Source organism: Stereum hirsutum (genome assembly GCF_000264905.1).
Source record: "Stereum hirsutum FP-91666 SS1 unplaced genomic scaffold STEHIscaffold_15, whole genome shotgun sequence".
Taxonomy (NCBI): Eukaryota; Fungi; Basidiomycota; class Agaricomycetes; order Russulales; family Stereaceae; genus Stereum; species Stereum hirsutum.
In genome coordinates, this window is record NW_006763145.1 from 1,320,253 (window position 1) to 1,340,551 (window position 20,299).

Sequence of the window (20,299 nt, forward strand, 5' to 3'; positions counted from 1 at the left end):
CTTTATCTCCGGCGGCCTTGGAAGCTTAGACTCAGAGTAAGCGAGCGACAGCTCGGTGCGCGCCCAATGCACACCACCAGTGCATCACACTCCATGGAATGGGAAAACAAAGATATTTACAGTGGAATACACAAGACCTAGTAAGGATACAAAGCTTCTCATTTATCGTACAGAACTTCAGCGGTTCATGCTATATGTGGGCAACCAATGGCCATCAACAGCTCTACTCTGAGGCGGCTCTGATTCATACCGCCGGACTGAGGACCATCAGGAGGAACCAAACCATATCCGATACAATAATCTAGCAGTTCCCCAGGAGTCAAGTTATTCACGGTTTGAAAGCTTGTCAAAGCCGGTAACGCTGGACGGCCTGGAATATTTCCCTTCGATTCAGAGCCCTCAAAGATTGGATCATCAGCGTTGCATCAGCGGGTGAAATATTTGAACTTGAAAGAGACTTAATACTTCGGCTGGAACTGCCTGCGTCGGGAGTGTACCGTCGGGAAATGGTACTATGGCATACCGGGCAAGGACTCCTCCCCTCGAAGCTCTGCAAAATCCGCCTGAATCCCAGTAACAGTGGCGTGCACTGTACGCAGCTGGTTTATCAAGCCTTGTGCCCAGGCGGGTGCGACGTCTGAGCCATGGGGCGCCATTCGTCTCTCTATCACAGAGACGCGATACTGCCTAGCCTCCTCAACGTCTACAGCAGAGACACAACCCTGCCCTACATAGAAAAGGCCAATGTGAGCCCGAAGTCAGCCTTGTCGGTGGGTGGATTTCATATGACGTACGGTAGGCGTCGTTTGCAGTGCGGGATAAATAGAGGAATGTGGCCGCGAATTCTGACCCGGGGTTCGGAGGGTTGGCTGGGGCTTTTATAACATCGAGGGGATTTCCTTGGCTTATCAAAGGAGGAGAGAGGGCTGGTAGCTAGTTTTCTTCAGGAGTAAACGCTGCCATTGTGATGGATAGGCTTTCAAGGGTGGGCGAGATTTGAGCGAGAGGGTAGCAACCGGGTGGAAGACCTTGAACGCACAAGAGTTTAGAAATCAGAGAGATGTATTGACGATGATGTCTTGAGCCAGTTTGGAACCAACGGGCATCAGATTAGTACGGCGGGACACAAATGCTCCAAAGTCCAACCTTTGTGGGAGCCGCCGTGGTGACTCGGATGGCACGGTGATCGCCGTCTCGCGCCATGCGCCCGGGGTATGCCGGCCTTGACACAACCCTTGAACCTGCCGCCAGCTACGCGGTTCAAACTCCGCGCGTGCGTGTCACTGTGTCAGAACGATGGAACCCGGTTGTATCCGATCAGTTGGAACTTGACACTTGTCGAAGCGCTTTCAAATCTGCGCAGGTTCAATGTTCAACTCTTACTGCAACCCTTCACCAAGCACGATGGAAACACGACCGGAAAAGCCCTGCTTTTATTTAAGCAATAAGAACAAGCCAGATCCAAACCTGTTGCAATCCGAGTCACCGTTGCGGCAAGTCATCTAGGTACGCCTCCCGAGCTCAGATTCCTGAACTCCCTTTGGCGGGACGCCCCCCTTTTCGTTTTCGCTCTCACTCTGCTCCCCGACATAATCGTCGTGGCGCTGATTCGGATTGTCGGCACCCACGCGGTACATGGGGTGCAGCTTGCCGTCCACTGCGTTCTGGGTTTTGCCGAGGTAGAAGTTCGTGGTGCAGAGGGCGGCGAAGAGTGGAATGAAAGCATCAATTGAAATGATCTGGGGTAAGGAGAGAGTCGCAGATCGGCATAAATTGGGCGAAACAGGGAATGGAGTGAGGGAGAAGTTTTTACAGGCGTACACGTAGCGAGCGAGGCGATGATGAGAGGTCTGACGGTGTCGTCGTAAGCTTCGATGACTCCCGCTCTAATATCGTCGGTCTGATGTCTCGCGCTTGTGATGGAGCCGTAGCGTTGACACCGACAGGCGTGAGGTATTTGTCGAGATTGGCGGGCATGTCGTTGCTGATGCAAGGCAGAGCACGGTGATTAGTTTCTAATACTACAGGCAGTGGATCATGAGAGGAGAGGGAAGGACTGACGTCCAGACGGCACCGGCTATGAAGAACAATTTTTTTTTTTGGGGGGGGGGATAGATAGACCATCAGGATTAACGAAACAACTGACGTTGAACGAGGGAGAAGGGACACAATATGTCAATATTAGGATACTCGCCGACAGCGGTCGAGGTCGCACCGAACAGCTTGGTCCACAGCGCCAAGTTGGAGATGACGATACCCATGTCCTCGTGTGGTACGGAATTACCTTGACACAGACGACGGAGTTGCCACCACCAAGACCTTTGAGAATTTGCGTCCAGGCAAGAACGATAGCGCTGTACAGATGTGCACCCTTGGTTTCACTCAGTATTGAAGGCGGAAAAAACAGGAACATGACGCACGTTGCATGCTTTCCACGACCGCAGAGCATGACGACATAGCAAAGAATTGGAATGACCCACCCAATACAGAGCAACCACTATAAAGGATCCGTCTAAGTGACTACCTTTCTATAAGAATGAGAAGGAAGCTCGCGTAGTGTAAGGCCAGCGCCGAGACCGAAGACACAGAGACCGACGGTTCCAGTTTGTGAATAGATCGTCCAGTCGTAGAGATCCCAGTCACGACGTATGTTCAGCTGGAGTAGTAGGTGCCGGCGAACCTCCGGAGAGATAGTAGAACGCGTCTGATATATTCGTCGAGAGAAATGATCCCCTCAACGATGAGAATTATAAAAAGGCAACACAGATTCAACGAACCGATGATAATGCCACAGATGAATGCCCTAAGATATGACGCCAATGATCGTTAGTATAGGTACGCGCTCGGTAGCCAGAACTAACGACTCGGATGAAACGGAAGAGGCCAAACTCACCGATTGATGATCCGCCTTGGCAGAATGACAAACATAGCGATTAGAGAGACTGTGGCAGCGAATCACGTCAAGATGATGCCTACGTGCCAACGGTGAAGTGACAAAACGTGGAAGGGGCGTACGACTTTTGTAGCCATCACTGTTCGCACCCGCAGACAACGTAAAAGGTAGCAATACCAATGTCCCACGAGAAACGCAACAAAATCAACCCAAAGGCGTCGATTGCAGGCCATATGTTGAGGAGAATCCGCCACAGGGATCGACTCTCTCGCCTACGTCCGCTGGGGCCACCGTCTCATTGGTGTCAACGACAGCAGGCTCGCTGGGTGATGCATTTCGTTTGTCGCTAGCGAGAAGATGTAACATCACAGGGAAAGGCAGCACCGTGAGTGCGAAAGCAGAGCCTGAACGTCAGTCTGAGGGAATGGGCTCCGAGTCAGGTCAACACAGCGACTTGGAGGACGCTTTATATCGTCAAAGAACTCAGAGACTGTAGCACATCCCAGTGTATGTTATCAATGGTCGGGATCATAAACAGAATTGTACGCGCCTGCCATGACCCTGGAGAGCCTGAGGAAAAATGAAACTTGGCAGCGTTCAAAGCCAGTAGAATACCGTGTCACCCGGCGGGAGGAGCGTTTATGCCAAGCACACCATATTCAGTGCCTTGTCAAGAAGCGTGCAGGACTGCAGTTGCCTTCTCCTGCACCGGGGTGGTGTGGCACCCAGTGCGTTGAGATCCGAGAGAGTATATAGGGCCGACGTGCAAGTATGTACGTGCAGCCGTCCGACATCAACGTTCCAGGGGACCAGCGGTGGATCCAGTCACATTCTACCTTATAAGCCGCATTTTATGATTCGTGTATTTAAGGGCGTGAAGTATTCTGGGTGAAGCAGTAAGTACCTTGGAACAGAAAAAGAAAATGGTGTAAGGTGGAGGGTGAGAGAGCAATGACACTGACTGCGCAATGAATTCGAAACGTGCCACATGATGAGAGTGCTCGGCAATCATTCTCGCTTATGATCTTATCAGATTATTCGGGGGCCCTGCTATATTTATAATTAGCTTTTTCATGCTGTTCCTGAAGGGCCGTTTCGGGCCCATCGGTCTTATCAGATAAGGCGGAACTGCTCCTCTGACCGCCGCACGGACAGTACTCCGTCTTTGAACTCGATACCTTTCGAAATTCGCTTTCACCGGGCTCGTTTGGTTGTTTCTATCTAAAGCCTGCGCCCAGCATTCAGCATGGAGCGCGTTGCTGATACATGTGGCACGGTCTGTCAGAGACATCGAAGAGTCTTCCTTTCCAGCGACTCGCACGATACTCGGGAAACAGATGATCACAACTCCGAGTCTGTATAGGTCTGTACCAGTGAGTAGTACGCCAGTACAGTACAGGTGACCAGACCGGGCAGAAGGTTTACTTTCTCTCTTTTTATATCTTCCGCAGCCTTGTTCCTTAATGATCTTTTCTTCTCCTTCATGCTCCTTCATGTCACCATCACCCTCGTGAACCCACTGGGTCCGTCGTGGTTTGCAAGCTTCTTTCTTCCATCTCGCTGCATGTTGCTCCGGTCCCGAGTCCAGGCGTGACCTCAAGGAGCTTACCTTGAGGGTCCAGGGTTGGTCTCTCGACGGTATAAAACACCTCCGCTCTGTAGCGGGAGCTCTTCCGAGGCTGTTGACTGCTTTTCCGCTCCCCTCACCTCACGGATAGGCTAGGCTCTGCTTGTTAGTTCAAAGTAATGCCTCTCCCTGCGGTGTTCAAGTTTCTTACGGGAGAAAAGCTCCCAGGACCTACTCAGAATCCTACCGACACCGAAGTGGTGTTAGAAAAGGTGGTCCCGACGGACGTAGGCGAGCGCCGCCGTGGTATTGAAAAGATCGAAGCGCTCTACCGCGTCTTCCCGCCTGGCAGCAGGGCTCTGTGGGCTCTCTATGCCAGCCTGTTCTTGTATGTCTATGTATACACGTTGGCGAGTTCGACGGTATATAGCTTTTATGCGTTTGCGGTGTCGGCATTCGGTGAGCATGCGGTATTATCGACAATCAATATTATGGTGTCGGTCATTAGTGGTGTTGGTTAGTTCGTGGTTCTTCCACCCCGAACTTGAGACGCGCTTGTTGATTGTGCTGACGTCGATTTTAGGTCAACCTTTCGCTGCCCAGCTTGCAGACACGACCTCCCGCCCCACTGCCTATGCGATCTCGCTCACTCTCTACGTTGTCGGTTTCATTGTTGTGGCGTCTGCCAACGGCGTTGCCGCCATCGCTGCTGGTCAGCCGACCTCCAGATGCCTCTGACGCTCGCCGAGACTAACTACGTGACCGTTCAGGTTACCTGCTTTACACCATCGGTAGTGTGGGATTAAGCATGGTCACTTCGCTTCTCGTCGCTGACATCAGTCCTCTTTCCTGGAGGTTCGTTATTCACACCAGTGTAGACTTGTTTGTTTATTTACCTTCACGCCGTACAGAGGCTTTATCACGGCACTTCCTTCTGCGCCTTATATCATTAACGCGTACATCTCGTAAGGAAACTACTTCACCCATATTAACCCAACTTGACACAAACGTTTTGGCTTGACCTATCATAGTGGTTTCATCACGGAGGATCTGGGAGCGGCTGGATGGTATGTTATTTGAACTCTGTTTATATATATATATGTGATTTAACACACTTTTCCTGGTAACTAGGCGCTGGGGCTATGGCATGTTCGCTGTATGTCCACAAGCGTTTTCGAACCCCCTAACCAATACAGTTTCGCGCTGATGCTTAACTTGTCCCTTTCAAACAGATCATGGTCCCAGTGGTCATGTCTCCTGCCCTTATCGTTCTCTTCTACGCTGACCTGAAAGCCAAACGCCTTAATGTCCTTGAAGGCCCCACGTCAGCGACCTCCTCCGGTCCCGCTGCAACTATTGAAAGCCGATCCCCGTTGCAAATTTTCATTAAGATTTGTTCCGCGATCGATGCGTTTGGTCTGATACTGCTGGGTTTCTCATGGACCCTGATTCTGCTCCCATTCACGCTGTCGGCGAGTGCGGGCAATGGATACAAGAACCGTGAGTGCCTTGTACTAAGGATCACCGAACGTCACATTGACGAATATCACTTTCACAGCTTCGCTCATTGCCATGTTCGTTGTCGGAGGCGTTTTGTTGATTGCGTTTGCGGCGTATGAATGGTTTTACGCCGCAAACCCGATTCTTCCGCGACGGATTCTTAACCGGTGAGTGTGTTGTTGTATCACTCTAGTCATCTGCCTTTTCTCTCAGTGGGAAACGAACGGCTCACGTTCAGCCCTGTTGCTCTCACTCTGTAGGGCTTTCATTTGTGGTGTGATCATCGGTCAGTTCATCACATGGTATATTCCTTTTGCATGGTGCTGACGGATGTGACGTTGCAATGAATCTAAAGACACTTTCTACTACCTCTCCGGAGATTTCGCCGGAACATACTACTCCAGTTGGACATATGTAGTCACAAATTGGAGCCTGTACGACTGGACCATCTTCTCGCAAACCGAAACCGTAGGACTCTGTCTCTTTGGTCTCGCTGCTGGTCTAGCGATGAGGTATACACATAGATACAAGGTGCGCAGCAGTTCTTTGCATTCTTAGCCATTCCTGCTGATGAAAGCCTTACTTGATGCGTGATATCCAGTGGTTACTCTGTCTCGGCTGGGTGATCCGTATCCTTTGTTACGTCGTTATGTACCATGCTCGTGGCGCCAATGCTACGTTCGTACCCCCTTTCTGCCACCGTCTCTTCGTAGGCTAATGCATATTTTTTACGCCCTGGCATTTTAGTTCCGTTGGCCTTGCTTGGACTCAAATTCTTAATGGCCTCGGCGGTGGTATCTCCGTTGTTTGTGTCCAAGTTATGGTGCAGGCCTCTGTGCCACATGAGGACATGGGTATCGTTATCTCGAACTTGGCACTTTGGACACAGTTGTTTGGTGCGATCTCAACCGCTGTCGGTGCGTACATGCTTCTCGTGTCAAAGTGGCGAAAGGTAAGGCTGACTGATGACGTTTTATACTTCTAGCTGGTTCTGTCTGGACGTGCGTGATGCTCTCTCGATTGCTTGACCTATCCGACATTCATTTTATGATTTCCTTCCAGCAACAACATGCCCAAGAACCTCGAGAAGTACCTAACCCCTCTAGGTGTAAACGCCACAGAGATCGCGACGATCTATGGATCTATCACCATCGCAAGGTCCGAAACCGACGACGTGAGGGCTGGGGTCATCTCTGCCTACGATGATACTGTCAAGCCATTGATCATCGCCTCGCTCGCCACCTGTAAGTCTTCCATTTCGTACTTACACACGGCCCATTCTGATCACTACACCCTTAGCTTTCATTCCCCTCATCACTGCTCTTTTCACTACCAACTTCTACCTCGGCAACACTCAGAACGCCGTGGACGGTAAGCTGCACCCTATGTATCGTACGGGAGCCGAGGCTGTCCAACAGGAAGGTGGCAGTCAGAACGAAAAAGATTCTGTTCAGGAGAAGGTTCAAGAGCGGGAGTAGATATTCTTTATTCACGCCGATATTGCCTTGGTTTGGCCTTGGTTGATTTTTTGTGTTTGGTTTTTGTACTTATGTCGGGGATGATCTCGATATCCATTCCATTTCAGCGAGAGGGGGAGTTTCTATAGGCCATGTTCAGGGCTCTGTACTGATATGTGACTAGGTTTTATGTGTTGCTATGAGTTCCTGTTTTTTTCACCGGCGCCACCACGTGTCGTGCGACCTTCCTTGCCATCTCGCGTCTACTCTCGCGTACGTCCTGCACAACTGGGGTCTGAACGATTTCACAGTGAAAGGCGTCAAAGTGGCTTCGGACGTTACTGGTATAGCTCTGCTCATCTCTATCATCTCCACTTTGGTTTTGACATGTTCTTCTCAGTGCCGTCTCCCGAGCCGCTCAGCACTCTGCAGTGGAATAATAGTGCTATTCCAGGCTATTCCTCTCCCCACATTTTCAACCACCATCGCTCCGGACCACTAGGAAGGCGGCCGTCCCGAGCTCAGCTTTCTCTACACCGCCGGGCGTGCTAATCCTCGGCACGGCCCCCATCCGAAATACCCCGGGATAGGGACGCTGCGACCATGTGCGATCCCGGCACCGATACCATAACGAGGATTTTCGAAATTGATGTTCCAGGCTTGTCCGGCGGCCCGTGCAACAGGGCTTTTTGAAAAGGTTGTCCCAAGGTTGCAACGTCCTCCCCTCTACGTATCCGCTTAGTCAGCCGCTCCCTACCGCCTTCAGAAAGCTCTGACGACTGCATATGCCCAAGTCGCGTTCTCCTTGGGTAGCTCATCCTTCCCCGCCTCACTGAGTGTCATATACCACTCATGTAAGTACTATCCATTTAGTAGATACCTGCTATGTATTTATTTCGACCATCTGTCCGTCCAGTCCGTCTTCTATACCCTTGGAAAAAACAGCAGCTGATGAACGTATTCAAGGTGTCTCGCTAGTTGTGTACGCCTGCATGGTCTAGTGGTTTCGCTATAGGTTTGTTCTGTGCACGAACGTGGTTTTAGGTCGCGCGTTCAATTCTTGCCGCGGGCAACCAGCATTTTGGGTGTTTGGCGGCTTGGCGGGAACCCTCGCAGTGCCCCATGGACAACCTTGGTACAACCTTGGCCGGCAACATCGGATCAGGGTCCGTCCGAAAAACCCCGGAACAGTATCGTGTCTGGCCTGTGACAACGTGCCGCCCGGCCGACCCTGTTACAAGGCTTCCGCCCTCCGGCGGTGTAACAAGATGCCAAGCTTCCGAAACTTAACGGTGCCCAGGTTTTCGCCCCGACTCGGTGGCGCTTATTATTCACCGCAGTTCCATGTCAAATGATAGATGCGATTTCAGGTACACTAATCAGATAAGATCAGGGATTCATTCAAAGTCCCCGATCGCCTTTGACTTTGATTGGACAACTACTCCCCGAACCCATCCGTTATAGTTCCTTGCAATACAGCAAGGTACCCTATGCGTACCATTTCCAGTTTTCTTATGTCGCGATCTGTTTAGAGCCCTGACGAGAACAGCGACCGAACACATAATTCAGCCTTTAGGATCTTGCAGAAAGGTCCAAAGCTGCTGAAATTCGAATGTCGATAAAGGGCCAACAAACGGCCCCCCTCTACTGCCTGTTCGGAACTTCGAGCCAGCCTCCAGCTACATACTTCACCGCTTTCCCCAGTGTAAGAATGTATCTCTCTGGACCGCCGATCACATTCGCCGTATGGATCGCCCCATCTTCCCATCTCCCGACTTTGTCGCCCCTTGACCCTCCCGACTAACTAGTATAGCGCGTGGTCTCCATTGTCGTGGATCCAGGTCCCTCGCCGTCAAGCTTCTTCTTTTTCCCTCACCGCGTAATGCCCGGATCCGAAGTGAAATCAACAACTTTTCATATCGAAATGTGGTGTGGCGAGTGGATTTCTGTCACTCGTGGATAGTATAAAACGTCTTCGCTCTTCCGCATGATCTGGCCCAAGGCCGTCGACTAGTTCCCCGCTCGCCTCACCCTCGCACTCAGGCTCTGCTTTCCCTCCCATAGCGATGCCTCTTCCTGCGATTTTCAAGTCTCTCAAAGGCGGCAAGCTTGCCGTGCCGGATCAGGAGCCGCCCGTCGTCGACGAGAAGGCAGTCCCTGCAGACGTTGGCGAGCGCCGCCGTGGTATTGAAAAGATCGAAGCGCTCTACCGTGTCTTCCCCCCTGGCAGCAAGGCGCTCTGGGCCCTTTATGCCAGCTTGTTCTTCTATGTCTACGCGTATACGCTGGCGGGTTCGACCGTGTACAGTTTTTATGCTTTCGCGGTCTCAGCATTTGGGCAGCATGCGGTATTGTCGACAATCAATATCATGGTGTCAGTCATTAGCGGTGTCGGTGAGTTATTTCTTCCATTGCTATATCTCTCATGACTACTGTGGAAGATCTATGTGCTAAATTGTCTGATACCGGCCATAGGTCAACCTTTCGCGGCTCAGCTTGCTGATACCACCTCTCGTCCGACTGCCTATGCAATTTCGCTCACTCTTTACGTTATTGGTTTCATCATTGTGGCATCCGCCAACGGTGTGTCTGCCATTGCCGCTGGTGAGCATCCCCTGGAATGCAATAGCATTCTCGCCAGTGATGTCTGATCATTTTGGTACAGGTTATCTGCTCTATACCATCGGCGGGGTGGGATTGGACATGGTCACTAGTCTCCTTGTCGCTGACATTAGTCCCCTTGCTTGGAGGTGAGTTCCCCCTAACGGCTTGTGCGAATTTTTATTCATCCCGATTTGTACGCAGAGGCTTCATCACTGCACTTCCCTCTGCGCCGTACATTATCAACGCGTACATCTCGTAAGACAATTATCTCTTCAATCTCCCAATTTTGACTGTTGACTTACACTCTTCTGATTTACCTCTCACAGCGGTTTCATCACGGAAGATTTGGGAGAGGCCGGATGGTGCGTCTCTACCGCGACTGAACTGCGTCGTGGCCACATACTAATTCACTACTTTTAAACTCCAGGCGCTGGGGTTATGGCATGTTTGCTGTAAGTATACGGACTTTTTTCGAGCGTGCTCTCTTCGTCGTCTCCGATGATTGCTGTCATCGTTGTGCTCAACACTTATTCTTTCTAACAGATCATCGTCCCAGTTGTCATGTCTCCCGCCCTTATGGTCCTTTTCTACGCCGATATAAAAGCCAAACGACTCAACGTCCTCGAAGGCCCCTCAGCTGTTACCTCCGGTGCCGCTGCACACATCGAGGGCCGTTCACCCTTGAAGATCCTCCTCAAGATCTTCTCCGCGATTGACGCTTTCGGTCTGATATTATTGGGTTTTGCGTGGACGTTGCTTCTGCTCCCGTTTACGCTCTCGGCGAGTGCCAACAATGGCTACAACAATCGTGAGCAATTTCGATACTGCAAATTTCTAGACTGCAATGTTGACTAGAACGATATTCGTAGCCTCTCTGATTGCCATGTTCGTTGTCGGCGGTGTCTTGCTCATTGCGTTCGCTATATATGAATGGTTCTTTGCTGCGAACCCCATCCTGCCAAGGCGAATCCTTAACCGGTCAGTACAGTTTTACCCCTTCCAACTCAGTCATGATTGTCCTCTGAGCAAGAGACTTACAATCACCATCATTTGTCTCACTCCACAGAGCATTCATTTGTGGCGTGATCATCGGTGAGTTGATCATATGTTGTATCCCCATTTCATGGTACTGATGGAGTTATTCACAATCAATCAGACACATTCTACTACCTCTCCGGAGACTTTGCCGGCACATACTACTCCAGCTGGACGTATGTCGTCACCGACTGGAGCCTGTATGACTGGACTATCTTCTCGCAAACGGAGACCGTCGGCCTTTGTCTTTTCGGTCTTGCTGCTGGTCTGTTGATGAGGTGGACCCACCGTTACAAGGTACGTGACGGCGATACCATCGCTTGTTCTTGTCCTAGAGAACGCTGATGTCTCCGATTCCTTATGTCGTTCATAGTGGCTACTCTGCGTTGCTTGGGTCATTCGTATACTCTGCTACGTCGTCATGTACCACGCCCGTGGAGAGAACGCCACGTACGTCCCATCATCTCCTCGGCTTATGCTTTCCTTAGTACCCCAAATTCATGTCTTCGTTTGCAACTCCACCTTTCAGTGCTGCCGGTCTCGCTTGGACACAAATCTTAAATGGTCTCGGCGGTGGTATGTCCGTAGTTTGTGTCCAGGTGATGGTGCAAGCCTCCGTGCCCCATGAGGATATGGGTATCGTTATCTCGAACTTGGCGCTTTGGACATACTTGTTCGGTGGGATCGCCACTGCTGTTGGTGAGTATTGCCTTCAACTATATCTATTTCTGAGAACAGTCACTGAACAATGGCGCTTCTATGATCCCAGCTGGTTCTGTTTGGACGTGAGTCGTGCTCCTCTAACCGTTACCTTTGCCAGATACTCATAGTAACATCTCCTTCCAGTAACAACATGCCCAAGAACCTCGAGAAATACCTTTCACCTCTTGGCGTCAACGCCACTGAGATCGCGACGATATACGGGTCTATCACCATCGCGAGGTCCGAGACCGACGACGTGAGGGCTGGAGTCATCTCCGCTTACGATGATACCGTCAAGCCACTGATCATCGCCTCACTCGCCACCTGTGAGTCTTCTATTGTTGGAGCTTATCATCCTACCACATGCTTACTCCTCTTCGTTAGCCTTTATTCCCCTTATCACCGCTCTCTGCACCACCAACTTCTACCTTGGCAACACTCAAAATGCCGTGGACGGCAAAGTACATCCAATGTACGGTAAAAACGAAGCCGTCGAATCAGACTCTCAGTCTCAGAGCGAGGGTCATGATGAAAAGCAGCCTGTGCCGGAGAGCTTGAGCAGGGATTAGAGGTTTCATTTTCGTTTGTGGTGATTATTAGTAGGGGTTGGTTGGTCGCTTCTTGGGCTTTGTTGTAGTTTTTATCTCCACTCCTTTTCTTATACATCTGTGCTTGTTCTTCGACTGCTCTTGAGTGAGATTCTGGTCAGCTATCTGCCCTCCGTCAAGACAAACTTGTTTGTACCATACGAGATCTGGTCTCCTTGGTTTCATCGCAACAATGCGTTCTTTGTATGTTCCTGCCAAGTTAAAGTCTTCCTGCGCCGCAGCAGCTCAGGCAGAGATAATAATGTGTATCCATCGCCGAGAACAAGACGTTTTGACGACTTGATGCACCCATGTAGTACTTACTGTGTTAGGGGCGCCACACCAACCTGTGCCACCCGTAAGTCGGAGTTCGTGAGGAACCGAGGCTCGGTAGCAATTGGATGGCTTCTGCGAATGATCGCAACGAGCCAGAGTGAACGAGGCCTTTGCATCGTTCGTTCACGACGAGCTACAGCAGCTCGCATAATAGTGGTCAACGACGACGGGCCAGGTCTTCTTCCCTCTTCTTTCGCTCCACAACCATCTCTGTCGCTCGCTATTTTCTTTCTGGTGGTTGTAAATATCGAGCCGGACTCGAGTGCACAGATTTTTGCTGCTCTTCATCTGAAAAGTTGAAGACCGTATCTTTATTCCATTCAGTAACGAGTAACTATCGTATAGTTGCTTAGGAAGAAGACCTTTGGCATTGGTGCGTCGCTAGATCTATGTATCTTGATGTGCTGGACTGACCCGCTACGCTTGGAACACTAGATCTATACCCCATCAACCCCACAAAGTTCCATCCGATGCCCCGTCGCTCACCACCAACAGCGCTTCGCCTGCACGAAGGCCCACTCCCTACACGGGGAAAGCCCAAATTTACACTCCCCTCCGTCCCGCGTCCGATCTTCCACGCACCCTCCATCGCCCCGCGCGGTCCAGCTCCCCGTGCGCGCCAGGCTTCCGTTTCATCCCACTCACCCAACTCTTCCATTAATTCCTTCGACCCATCGACCCTTTCGCAAGTTAGGGCGTCTTCGGACTACTTTCCCACCACCATAAGCCCATCATCTTCGCAGGCTTCGAGTCCCTCCGCGTCTATCGGTTCAAATCATGGACACCGACAGAAGATGGTGAGAGGACCTTGGGACAGTGCGAATTCAATTGTGGTGCCTTTCGATGTGGGTTCGGTGTTACCTCCTCCGAAGAGAGCAGCTGTTAGTCCGGGAGGCGGGTTGGGAGGCCGTTGATGTGCGCTAAGATCGCCAGCGCCACTGGTGATGGTGTAATGGACACGGATAAGGTTGGGTTTGCATTCGCTGATGAAACGTTCGTTGCCTTACGAGGTCTGCTACACATCGGACTAGAGCTCCCCGCAGTTTGATGTTGAGACATGACAGGACGTCGTACTAGCTTTTGGTTGGGTCTGTGTTTGCAAGTGCGTCCATGTACCCGTTTGTCGCCTGTATCTTACTCAGTTCCGTCCGACACTGCGATGGGAGTGGTTGTTTTACCACTGCGTCGATGAACATAATGATGCTACGCATTTTGTTCCGCTTTGCGATATTCTCACAAGGAACCACACGTTTCGTTGTACTTGGCTACTGCTACTTGCGTCAGCTTAACTTCTCTAATACATTTGCCGGCGCCTCCTGTCTCTTGAATTAACACAGTGACACACTGGAATGCGGCCGTTGGTACGAGAAGTCCGAAGCGATGCTTCTTACAGAGTGGGTCACTCTATTCTGTCCATTTCAGAGATATACGCCGATCTTGAGGTACTCTTTAAACAGGCAATCGGTATTGTTAGAGACTGTAAAGGAAAGCCACAGCCTATCAACTGACCGACAATGACGGCTTGATTATTTTTCGTTCCTTGGGAGCTTTCACATGGGGGGGGTGGGGGGTGGGTCATGGAGCTTTCCCAACCATACCAAGTCCCGACAGTCTAGTACTTGTCAGCGTCAGCCTTCGATAAGCTACAGTAAGCTCGTCATGGGAACATACATACACACGTATATATACACCCCTGCCTCTCGATCTCCTGGCATCGATTTTTTCCATTGTAAACGACGGCCATGGACCACCCCGTACTCGACTTCGTCCACACCACCGGCGGCTTCAGGATTCTCCTCACATTTTCCCTCCTCTTCTCTGCCTATACCATAGCTCGCTACTATCGCAGTCCTTGGCGCAAAGTCCCTCACGGCCCAAGAGGCTACCCTCTCATAGGTAACGCTCTAGAGTTGGGTGGATCGAAGTTGTGGTTGAAGTTGACTAAGTGGCGAGATGTCTATGGTACGTACGCCACGAACCTCACCCCCCAGTCACTTCTTTCGACAATAACATCGTCGCTTCAACTGTTTGTCACAACTCTGACTCTAAAACATGGACTGTAGGAGACCTTGTATACCTCAACGCTGCCGGAAAACCTGTCATAATCATCAACTCTGTCAAAGCAGCCGTGGATCTCCTCGACAGACGCGCTGCGAACACGTCAAACCGGCCGAAGAATATTGTAGCCTCGGAGCTGCTCACCGGAGGAATGTTCATGACGTTGCAGAATCTCACCGACGAGTGCGGATTTTCCACCCTTACGCTTCTGTCAACTGCGACGAATGCAAATATTGATGCGCTATCGCTCTTCTGTGTTACAGGTGGCGCCGCATGCGCAAAGCTTCGCACGAACACCTATCAAAGTCGAACGCCACAGCGTACCATGCCTCCCAAGTCACCGAGTCTGTCCTCCTCGCGCTTGGTGTTCTCGCAGAACCGAAGGAATGGGAAGCGCAGTATAGACGTGCCAGTGCTTCATTCACGATGAACCTGATGTACGGCGCCGCTGAGGATTCCAAGCAGTACAAGGCAGCTGGGGTCAGCATAGAAGGTGTAGGGATGCAAAACGCGAAAGACAAGAGGATAGAGCAGATCAATGATTTTGTGGCGAGACTTACGAGTGCACTTCTGCCTGGAGCGTTTTTGGTGGAATTTTTCTCGTGGATGAGATACTTCCCTTCTTGGTACGTTCTTTATTCTCCTGCCTTTATGCTCCGCTGAGGTGAGGACGTCAAGCTGACGTGATTGCTTCTACGGGAAAAGGATGGCCAAGTGGAAACGCGATGCGGAAGACTCGTTCAGGAATGATTCAGCGATGTTTGAGGGATTGATGGACGGGGTTCAGAAACGACTCGTAAGCTCATTTCGAGCCCTCTATTACCCACTTTATTTTGCTTCCGATACTGATGACACGTATGGATTGTTGCAGGCTAGAGGAGAAGAACCGACCAGCGTCATGGGTAAGATCTCGAGAGACTCTTCCCGGTACGATCTCTCGCTTCGGGAGAACGCTTGGCTGGCTGCTGGGATGTAGTGCGTTTGTTTTCCTTCTTTATGCGCACCATTTGATCCCCGGCGTGCAGTATTGATTCTCTTTGACGTGTGTTAGTTCCGCGGGTGCAGAGACCACAGCAGGAGTCATGACTTGGTGGACGCTCGCCATGCTTCTCTACCCCGACGTTCAAGCTCGTGCGCAAGCAGAACTTGACAGTGTCGTTGGTAGGGAACGCGTACCTACCTTTAAGGATTATGACAATCTGCCATATCTGAGAGCTATGGTCAAGGAGGTACGTTATAGCGCCATTCTCTTTTTCAAGTCCATACCACTTTTCTCAAAACCGGTGTGTTCGTCTTCTGCAACATTTTTTTAATGACAATGTCTTGCTCCTGTTAGGCTCTTCGTTGGCATACCGTCGATCCGCTCGGTATGCCGCACAGGGCGGCAAAGGAAGATTGGTACGAGGGATACTACATCCCCGCTGGGTCATTGATCATTGCGAATGTCTGGTTGTTGAATCAAGATATAAACACCTGGGGTGAGGATGCCTTGGAATTCAGGCCTGAAAGGTATCTACGAAACGACACGAAGACAGACAAGGGCCTCAGTGGAAGCGGAAGGGAGGAGAGTGATTTCACGTATGGATTTGGGAGAAGAGTTTGTGTAGGTCGACATGTTGCGAATGTGAGTCGCGTTAGATTCTCGTCTGGCATGTGAATGATACTGACGGTCATATGCAAACAGAATTCGCTGTTCATCGAGATGGCGATGATTTTGTGGGCGATGAAGCTTGAGAGGCCGGTGGACGAGAAAGGCGTACCTGTCCCGATTGACATCGACGGGTGCATTGAGGCTGGAGTCGTGGTGTACGTACTTCTCTTCATAAATCGTGACCTCTCGACGATGAGGAGCTATTCTTTCAAGAGCAGTCAACTGATTGGAACATTATCTATCTTAGCCATCCGGTACCATTCAAGATCAGGGCCACCCCTCGTTTCCCCGAAGCCGTCACCGTCCTGGAGCACGAGAAAGACGCCTCCAAGCTGTAATGTACTATTTCTGCTTGGATTTCTTTCTTGATGACTGTCGCTACACTTCGCCTCATGCTCGGGATGGTCCTCGACTTAAATGCAGTATAGACGCTTCCTATTATCAGACTGTAGGTTATGGCTTCGTTGCACCGAAGGCACCGGTGGCCGCGGATAGCAGAGGACAGACTAGTGACCTACATAGTGTGACATGTATTATAATTGATAGAAAACCCGTAACGATATAGATCTCACGGCCGTCATGAACTTGGGCATAATACGGTCTCCTCATTTCTTTTGCATCTGGCTTTTGGAAGTGGGTGCTATCGAGCGTGAGGACCGAGTACCTGGAACGCGGTAGCCCTCAAACGCCTTTGAGCCGGAACATCGACGCGTACGGTGGCGCCTGTCTGGTGTCCAGTGGTCGACTTCGATAAATCCACAACAACTTCGCATTCTGTGAAGATTTGGGCTGCACTCTTCCTTCTCTATTGGATGACTTCCCATGACCATTTGGGAAGTTGCATAGACCAAATACTCAACCAACGCTGTTAGCTTAGACGTTAAATGACATTAACGACTCCTGCGTACGAATCTGAGGGGGACTTCCTTCAACGAGAAGGCAGTTCCCGCGAGGGATGCCTGTTTCATCACCCTCTCCGTGTACTGCCCTCTAGTCTCTCCAGGCCCCAGCAAGGGCTCTACCTTCCAATCAAGCAGCAGAGATGCCAGGAAACTCAGCACCTCTGTCTGCGCGAATTTTCTCCCTGTAAACGGTCTATATCAGCTGGGTGCGAGATCGAGCTGATCTCGGTAAAGACAGATATACCAATGCAAGCACGATGGCCGAGGCCGAACAATGCGATATCCTGCTCCGGAACGCCAGCCCACCTCTCGGGGCGGAATGTATCCGGGTCCTCAAAAACGTGCGGGTTTCGTGCTGGAAATCAATGGGGCTCTATCGCTTGCAAAACGTTTATAGGGTACAAATACTCACAGAGACCTATAAGGTCGATGATGATCAAGGTGCCTTTGCTCACGAAAACCGTGCCGGGTTCGGGGCGTACAACATGGAGCACAAGATCCTCCGTTGCCCTACGAGGAACCATCATCGGCGACGCTGGCGAGCAGGAAGAATGTCAGAATACCGTTAAAGTCCCGGAGGATGATGGCAACTCACGGACAAGTCTGAGGGCTTCAAGGAAGCAGAAGAACGTGTACGCTAGCTTGCTGGGGTCAACATATTGCTGTATGTAGTGATGTATTTAGTAAAAATAGAAGAGGTACGGAAGCAGATGCAAACCGCACAGAGAGACCCAATTCACTCGTAGTCTGCGAAATTTCGGTGAAGACGGTCTGCTGGATGTCTGGATTTAGCGAAAGATACGCCAGCGTCGCCGTTATTCCGCTCGCCGTTGTCTCTGAGGATATGTGACATCAATGAGTGACGTTAGCGTAGGTAGTTCTGGATACGCACCATGCCCAGCAAAGACAAGAGCAAACATGTTCGAGAGCTGCAGAGGGACACTGTATCAGCCATGGCGAAGCATATAAAACGTAACACAAAAGCTACACACCACTTCTTGCTCGCTGAGGACGTACTTGTCGGCACTTGCCCAGGCCATGACAAGACGGTTGAGGATATCACCCGAGAGGTCTTGCTCATCAAGAGTCATCGCACCGGGGTCCTCCTCCTTCCTCCTTCTGAGCGTTGCCATGATGTAGGCCTCTACAGCAGACCACGCGCCCTTCACCTTGCGGATACTAGACAGTGTAGGTGAGGAATCGCACGCATTTGGTGAGAAGACACACAGACCTCTCAATGGGCAGATTATAAGCCCAGGCTGGAAGGAGAAGGTGGTGAATATACGTCTCGGAGACAGTGCGGAGTGCATTGCGAAATGCATGACGAGAGGAATCTTGAACAGCGCCTGGCTTTCCGACATCGATTCCGAAACCACAGCTACAAATGATCGTGATCGTGAACTATTTGACGTTCGATTGCAGTCGATCAGCGTTGTGGAAGAGAAAGAATGAGGATAGAAAGAACTTACGTCAAGAAGCATTATATTGGCCTTCGGGACATCGACTATGTCTTTCCCATCCCAGGCATCGCTCGTCACAAGTGCGGCGTAGGTCTCCCTGACCGCCCGCCAAACATCGTCATACCTAGGCGAAACCGGCTTGTCATAATCGCACGGTCCATAGATGCAATTGGAGACCGCACGCACATCTTTTGATTGAATGAAGGGGCGACGATGCGACGGTGGAGACGCCAGATGTCTCCATTCACAGAAGTGACGTTGTCTCCCCATTGACTTCGGATACAAGAGGGGTAAAATCCGTTAGCATTATCAGTCTCACGAGGGCGAGCATGCAGGATACGTACAGGGCGGAGGTCATCTCCCTCGGCTTCTCTAGAGACGCGCTCTTGGTATAGAGCAGCTGTTTCGCAACCTCGAAGGAGTTAGTGTAGATCGACGGAGACCCGACCACGATGGGCACGGTGGAAATAACGTCGTATGTGTGATTAAAGTACGCTGGGAGGGGTGCCGAACGTCGGGTAAGTCCTGGAATGTGACAGGCTCAACGTGAAAGAGCGCACGAACCAGTCTTCCGCCAGTGCCAGGGCCATTCATGGCCAGGGTTCCAAGATGTGCAGGGCAGTGTCGCGCCCAAAGGACTTAGAGGCGAGAAGAGGGACCTAATTCCGGGTATTCCGTTCACTTTCTGTATCAGCAAGACTGTATCAGTCTCGAGACCTTGGCAGCTCGATGAACACATACTCGAAGACCAGCCCGGTACTTGTAAAGACAGAGGGCAGAAATAAGCACGGCGATGGACACGGTGGTGAGCATTGAGCGACTTATGCAGAGAGTATATCGAGGTCTCGAAGTGGAGGGCACTTTCGCTCTGGGAGGCCTCCTCATTCAAGTTAGACGCGGTGTTGGCGCTTGCGTCGTGCGTTCGTTCTTCCGTCGCGGGAAACTTAGTTGAGATGGGAAACAGGAAGGCCTGCTTAGAACCGTAGCATTACGCCTTGCGTTCGATCAACCCAAAGAAGGATATACGGTCAACGACGAGAAGCCCGAAGAGTGCAGAGTGGTACTCTGAAGCAGGCACGCCCTACAGTGGGATGGACGCGACGCCTGAGAAGTCCGAGGCCTCGGGTAGCATCAAAAGCCGTGCGTATTTTGGATACGACTCTGGATCATACTGTATTATATCCATGATCTAGAGGGCCCAGATTAGGAGCGAATAGATATCGCCGACACCAGCGCCACGAAGATTCGTCGAGGTCGGAGAAGGAAGCGATGTTACAGTTGTTTGAACTTGTCTCCGTGGCATCCGAGTCCTGAGCGTCGGCGCTTGAATCCACACATCTCCGACGTGGCGTCTCGTACCGTACTCCCGGACTTTTTTTTTGTGACCTCACGCTTCGAGGCATATACTTATCCCCGCATTGCACGCGAGTTTGAAGCATATATTGTGGTTTTTGTCAGGCCAGTACTTAAATAACTTTTCTCGTCAGTATTCGGTCAGGTACGCGCCTCACGACTAAGTACTGACGATTTCATGGTAAACCCAGAGT

General features: G+C 51.0%; 7 protein-coding genes across 7 annotated transcripts; 5 read left to right on the plus strand and 2 right to left on the minus strand.

Annotated features, from left to right (window-relative positions):
- Window positions 1-1,502: 1,502 nt before the first annotated feature.
- STEHIDRAFT_114457 (uncharacterized protein) lies at window positions 1,503-2,928 on the minus strand (the record flags this gene model as incomplete). The annotated part of the gene is made up of 8 exons (XM_007308609.1): window positions 1,503-1,739; window positions 1,822-2,021; window positions 2,147-2,264; window positions 2,285-2,354; window positions 2,421-2,497; window positions 2,525-2,733; window positions 2,778-2,803; window positions 2,894-2,928. The coding sequence occupies 8 exons, from the start codon at window positions 2,926-2,928 to the stop codon at window positions 1,503-1,505; spliced, it is 972 nt and encodes a 323-aa protein (XP_007308671.1).
- A 1,550-nt stretch (window positions 2,929-4,478) lies between these two features.
- STEHIDRAFT_171431 (MFS general substrate transporter) lies at window positions 4,479-7,438 on the plus strand (the record flags this gene model as incomplete). The annotated part of the gene is made up of 15 exons (XM_007308610.1): window positions 4,479-4,976; window positions 5,044-5,172; window positions 5,231-5,315; window positions 5,372-5,425; window positions 5,492-5,527; window positions 5,592-5,616; window positions 5,693-5,960; window positions 6,019-6,127; window positions 6,221-6,246; window positions 6,316-6,491; window positions 6,562-6,638; window positions 6,708-6,877; window positions 6,946-6,961; window positions 7,023-7,204; window positions 7,260-7,438. Exons 1-15 carry the CDS (start codon window positions 4,640-4,642, stop codon window positions 7,436-7,438), a joined length of 1,869 nt encoding a protein of 622 aa, XP_007308672.1. The 5' UTR covers window positions 4,479-4,639.
- A 2,044-nt stretch (window positions 7,439-9,482) lies between these two features.
- STEHIDRAFT_141792 (MFS general substrate transporter) lies at window positions 9,483-12,418 on the plus strand (the record flags this gene model as incomplete). Its single annotated transcript, XM_007308611.1, has 15 exons — window positions 9,483-9,811; window positions 9,893-10,021; window positions 10,083-10,167; window positions 10,223-10,276; window positions 10,348-10,383; window positions 10,449-10,473; window positions 10,565-10,829; window positions 10,891-10,999; window positions 11,088-11,113; window positions 11,178-11,353; window positions 11,430-11,506; window positions 11,586-11,755; window positions 11,826-11,841; window positions 11,903-12,084; window positions 12,143-12,418. Coding segments are annotated over 15 exons (1,864 nt in total), but the record flags the coding sequence as incomplete, so codon positions are not given.
- A 360-nt stretch (window positions 12,419-12,778) lies between these two features.
- Window positions 12,779-14,013, plus strand: STEHIDRAFT_124643 (uncharacterized protein). Its single transcript, XM_007308612.1, has 2 exons — window positions 12,779-13,054; window positions 13,117-14,013. Exon 2 carries the CDS (start codon window positions 13,152-13,154, stop codon window positions 13,593-13,595), a length of 444 nt encoding a protein of 147 aa, XP_007308674.1. The 5' UTR covers window positions 12,779-13,054; window positions 13,117-13,151; the 3' UTR covers window positions 13,596-14,013.
- Window positions 14,014-14,441: 428 nt separating this feature from the next.
- STEHIDRAFT_42252 (cytochrome P450) lies at window positions 14,442-15,105 on the plus strand (the record flags this gene model as incomplete). The annotated part of the gene is made up of 3 exons (XM_007308247.1): window positions 14,442-14,643; window positions 14,745-14,922; window positions 15,003-15,105. Coding segments are annotated over 3 exons (483 nt in total), but the record flags the coding sequence as incomplete, so codon positions are not given.
- A 135-nt stretch (window positions 15,106-15,240) lies between these two features.
- STEHIDRAFT_64598 (cytochrome P450) lies at window positions 15,241-16,396 on the plus strand (the record flags this gene model as incomplete). Its single annotated transcript, XM_007308249.1, has 5 exons — window positions 15,241-15,365; window positions 15,445-15,535; window positions 15,611-15,714; window positions 15,791-15,968; window positions 16,076-16,396. 5 exons carry the CDS (start codon window positions 15,241-15,243, stop codon window positions 16,394-16,396), a joined length of 819 nt encoding a protein of 272 aa, XP_007308311.1.
- A 646-nt stretch (window positions 16,397-17,042) lies between these two features.
- On the minus strand, window positions 17,043-19,997 carry STEHIDRAFT_124646 (cytochrome P450). The gene is made up of 13 exons (XM_007308613.1): window positions 19,494-19,997; window positions 19,317-19,437; window positions 19,097-19,247; window positions 18,939-19,025; window positions 18,762-18,876; window positions 18,524-18,693; window positions 18,285-18,471; window positions 18,185-18,221; window positions 18,016-18,128; window positions 17,888-17,954; window positions 17,705-17,827; window positions 17,537-17,647; window positions 17,043-17,474 (listed from the first exon to the last, which is right to left on the minus strand). Exons 1-13 carry the CDS (start codon window positions 19,563-19,565, stop codon window positions 17,281-17,283), a joined length of 1,548 nt encoding a protein of 515 aa, XP_007308675.1. The 5' UTR covers window positions 19,566-19,997; the 3' UTR covers window positions 17,043-17,280.
- Between the last annotated feature and the right edge of the window lie 302 nt (window positions 19,998-20,299).

What these genes read in the sequence shown, in the direction of transcription:
- STEHIDRAFT_124643 (XM_007308612.1), top strand. Translation starts at nt 13,152, where the DNA reads ATGCCCCGTCGCTCACCACCAACAGCGCTTCGCCTGCACGAAGGCCCA.
- STEHIDRAFT_124646 (XM_007308613.1), bottom strand. Translation starts at nt 19,565, where the DNA reads ATGCTCACCACCGTGTCCATCGCCGTGCTTATTTCTGCCCTCTGTCTT. An exon ending in TCCTCAGCGAGCAAGAAGTG is followed by an intron (nt 18,222 to 18,284) that starts GTGTGTAGCTTT and finishes GTCCCTCTGCAG; the next exon opens with CTCTCGAACATGTTTGCTCT. An exon ending in CGAGTGAATTGGGTCTCTCT is followed by an intron (nt 17,955 to 18,015) that starts GTGCGGTTTGCA and finishes CACTACATACAG; the next exon opens with CAATATGTTGACCCCAGCAA.